At 41.3% G+C, this 4489-nt stretch overlaps 1 protein-coding gene across 1 annotated transcript; it reads left to right on the plus strand.

The window, feature by feature from the left end:
- Positions 1–2279: 2279 nt before the first annotated feature.
- Positions 2280–3146, plus strand: LOC123106514 (uncharacterized). Its single transcript, XM_044528662.1, has 2 exons — positions 2280–2411; positions 2745–3146. Exons 1-2 carry the CDS (start codon positions 2280–2282, stop codon positions 2982–2984), a joined length of 372 nt encoding a protein of 123 aa, XP_044384597.1. The 3' UTR covers positions 2985–3146.
- The last annotated feature ends 1343 nt before the right edge of the window (positions 3147–4489 follow it).

Raw genomic sequence — 4489 nt, forward strand, 5'->3', positions numbered from 1 at the left:
AGGTCGCCCTTTCGGTGCCGCTTCTCCAACGGGCGCCAAAATAGGAGCTCCCTGCTTTCTCTGCTTCTGTCCATATGTTTTGTGTTCCGATCTGGGCTTTTCTTTTGTCTTTGCTTGTACTTTTGTTTGTCCCTTGGCAATTTGGGCTAGGCTGACACAAAGAAACACAAGAAAAATACATAGAGGCAAAAATCTCAAAAAGTGCAAGCAGAGGCCGAGCTCCATAGAGCTCGTTGTTTTTTTCAGAGAAAATAATTTTTCAACACCTCCAAAAAACCAGAAAAAAATACATGTAGGGATATCGTTGTAGTATACGTGTATAACATTTCATGAACATATCTATTCATACGTGTTGTACACAAATAGACAGATTAAAATAGGCCTTTTCTTGTTGTGTTTGGGCTAGATATTTGTCTTGTGTAGTATGCAAATAATCAAATTAATTGATGAAATTTTATACATACTTGAAGAATATGCAGATGTATTTGTAGAATAGGTGTGTGTGTGTGTGTGTATTCGTACACCCAGGAGTACATACTCCCCTCCCTTAGCGAAGCCTTTGAGTTGGATATACCCAATAGCTAACAGGCTAACCCACAGAAAAAATGAAACATGTAACAATTTTCCTTTGAGTGTGGCGCCTAGGTGCTTGATCCTAAAATCAAGGGATTTTTCATGGCCATGGTATCGTTCCCATAACCTTCATGGTAAGTATTACACACACGTGAGGTATATGCTAACTTTGTGAGCTTTCATGTATAATTTTTGTAGTTTATATATACTACTTTTATACGATAGTATATACCTTATTTTTGTGATGGTGAAATTTTGCAATGGAGTATACACCGTTTTTTATAAAGTCGCTACCTTTTTCAATGTAGTATATACCAACAACAAAATATTAAAGTAATTTGACAGATTTATGTTGATACTATTGGTGCATCAAGAAAAGAAACCTCTGGCCCCATGAGGCCATGACCCCATATTCGCTTTGAAAGTCAAAAGGGTAAGGTGTACAGGAAATGCACATGAGACTTGTACTACTACCGATTATCAGCAGAGATCGAGGTCTTTATTTTATCGCGACAAGATTAAGAAACTTAATCATCAACATGCAATACGTTAGCTGGGATTAGTCAATAGATGATTACCCAAGTAGTGTCTTGAGTTCGTCGTCCTGGGGAATATGGCTGACCTTGCGGCGCCGATGAATATGAAGAGGAAGGATGTTGAGGTGGTGGCCAGCCATGGATTCTCCATCTTCCTGGATCCTAAGAGGATCAAACTAGAGTTGCTGCCTCCATATGGTATGGTAAGTAGTATCCTCCGCATAGCATACAATTTTGTTTCATGAGTTCTAGTTAGATTGGTAGTAAAGAACATATTAAGACTGACGCCATAGTTCGTTTATGATGCCAAGTTAGGAACTGACAGTAATTGACCTGGATAGTTAGCAGTGGTAGTACCATATCAGATATAAGATGATCCTAAGAACTTCTTGGACTTATTGGATCGAGTTAATTGCAAGGAGATACCACACTTGCGCACGTTGTGACGAGTCAGTACCGTTGCTCGTGGATGTCGCAGTTCAATACCACTATTCGGCCTAACCGTTACAAAATGGGCTGACAGACGTATAAGTGTGTATTGACCATGTATCTGACAGACCAGGCCCACCCGTCAGGCGACACGGTGGCAAATCGATGTGTGCCCGATGCGCTGACTAGGACGAGGCTGGTGCGGTCGAACCGAGCCGGATCCCACCCCGACGAACCAGACGAACCCTATCCTTTTTCTCCCCTCTCCATCTCCTCTCTCAGGCGATGGCTGCGGCGACCCCCGGCGGCGGCGGTGTCGTGGGCGGCTACGGCGACCTTCCCGGCCTTGGAAGCGATGACCACGTGAGGCTGGACTGCTCCAGGTCGTCCAACTCCACCGACGACGAGGAAGAGGAGATTAAGAAACTTAATCATCAACATGCAAAACTTAATCATCAACATGCAAAACGTTAGCTGGGATTAGTCAATAGATGATTGCACACCACGTGGTTTAAACTATTTCTGGATTTGTGAAGCCACATCAGGATCCAAGTCATCTTGCTTCGCCGGTCAACTCTTCGTTCGCATACACCATTAAGGGATCCAAGCAATCTTGGTTCACGGGTCAACTCTTCGTCCCGGACGCCATTACTGGGTAAAATCCTGTTGATTAGGATACTTCATTCGGCTATAAGTAGTTAAGTACCCAAGTAGTGTCTTGAGTTCGTCGTCCTGAGGAAGATGACTGACCTTGCGGCGCCGATGAATATGAATATGAAGAGGAAGGATGTTGAGGTGGTGGCCGGCCATGGCTTCTCCATCTTCCTTGATCCTAATAGGATCAAACTACAGCTGCTGCCTCCATATGGCATGGTAAGTATAATGTCCTCCGCAGAGGCAGCATACAATTGTGTTTCATGAGTTCTAGCTAGATTGGTAGCAAAGAACATATTAAGACTTCGGCGCCATAGTTCGTTTATGATGCCAAGTTAGGAACTGCCAGTAATTTAAGAACTTCTTGGACTTATTAGATTAGTACTACCCAACGGTTGATTAAGTCATCCACAGGATCACAGTGAAAGCATCCGGCGATCCACGTGCCAAACATAGTACCAGGATTAACTCGATTCGTTTCATGATATAAGCTTGTGTTAACTCGGTCCACTTCATATGATAAGCTTGCATTAACTCGACTCAATTCATTAGGATGGCATGATTCTCGACATGATGGAAGATGACGATCCACCGGCACGTGCTCTAACTCCTACTGCTAGTGCACCAACCATTGTCCATGACAAGGTGAACATTGTATCTGGGGGCAAATCTTCAGAGCCATCACTCAAGTTCAGTGAAGAACAGGATACTGCTGCAGCGACACCGATGGACGTCGAGGCAGAAGCCCAGCAACACCAGCCATGCCGGAATGCTCCTTTCTTTTCGGGTTAGTGACAATCATCTCAATTGTTAACATGGAAAACAGAAAGGACGGTAGTATGCTGTCTGGTGATGTTTATCCACAAAATAGGCTGGAATATATTGAATTATAATAGCTTGTGAGATGAAAGATCTTTTTTTAGCCATTTGAATTCTGAATATCCTACTGCTTGCAGGTTTCTTCTGATTTCCCGAGTGGCACTCTACTGAATTACTAAACAGTATAACAGGGCGAGCTGGGAGCCTTCACAAAGCTTTGGCGTTGCTAGCCGTACGATCGCCTGCCTGGATATCTCTTGGGCTGTTGCTCCACGGAACTATCTACTTCACCTGTGGTTGATTGGGCCTGGATTGTTTCTTGGGCCGGTGGACTAGCTTAAGCAGACAAAGTGTATATGAAACACAAACGTAAGTAGCTGTTTCCTAAATTTTGCTAAAAAAAGTTGTTTCTCAAATAAAAAATTACGTAGCTGCGTGTGAGCGGGGCATTATCTTCTGCCTTTGATAGTAATGTTGAGGCTCACAATCTTGTGAAAGTCGTGTCTTCTTTGTGGGCGGGCCATCTTGTCTGGCTAACATCTCCACCATCTATTATCTGTACTAGCCAAAGGGCCCGTGCGTTGCAACGGGAGAAAGAATATCGCACGCTCTTAATTTACAAAAAAAAGTAGTCTATAATCTGAGTATTTGTAGCTATGGTCCAAACAAAGATGGTCTTTCCCTACAAAAGCGCAACTTCAAGATTCCATATGCATTCTATTTAAACATGGCTTGCATGTAAATTTAATATATACAAAGAAAACTGGCAAGTGATCTTCAATTTTGTCTCCAATCCTGATTTTACTGAGATGTCCATCCACAATTCGGATCAGTACCAATATGAAAGAAAAACTGATAATGCATTGTTGATTAAGATTGCATCCTAGATAGTATTTTTTAATAGTTAATAGGTAAAATAACATCATATTTCGATTCTATATATTTTTCTAATTAAATTCCATATATAATATGTTAACTTTGGAGTTATGGTTTAGAAGATATGAGTATTTTTAAAAACATTTGATATGTATTATGAGTTTAATGTCAGAAACATCAGGTTTTTTTCTCTCCATAAAATAGCATGACGGACTAAGAATACCTATTTCTTTTATTAGTAGGTATAGATTCCCCAAAACATTTTGCAATAGACGGTGGTTTTAAAAAAAATTGTTGCTCGTATTGGCGTCGCAGCGTCACACAACCTTGACGCCCCACTGCCTAACTCCCTCACGTGCGCGTGGCAACAATGAGAAGGTCTACCAATATGGGAACCAAGCATCGCTAATTCTTTTTCTAGGGAAAATGACACTATTTTTTAAACAACGATAAAAAATTTGCCTCATCGATTAATTAAGCAGAAAAGATTGCCCCGTTAATTTATCTTACCAATTATGCTATTGACTATCATGTATGTTCTCTAAACCTATGTTACTTATTCATGTTTTTGTTTCCAAGATATCTTTCATAGACACTATTCA

The sequence above is a fragment of the Triticum aestivum genome, chromosome 5A, assembly GCF_018294505.1.
Source record: "Triticum aestivum cultivar Chinese Spring chromosome 5A, IWGSC CS RefSeq v2.1, whole genome shotgun sequence".
NCBI lineage: Eukaryota > Viridiplantae > Streptophyta > Magnoliopsida > Poales > Poaceae > Triticum > Triticum aestivum.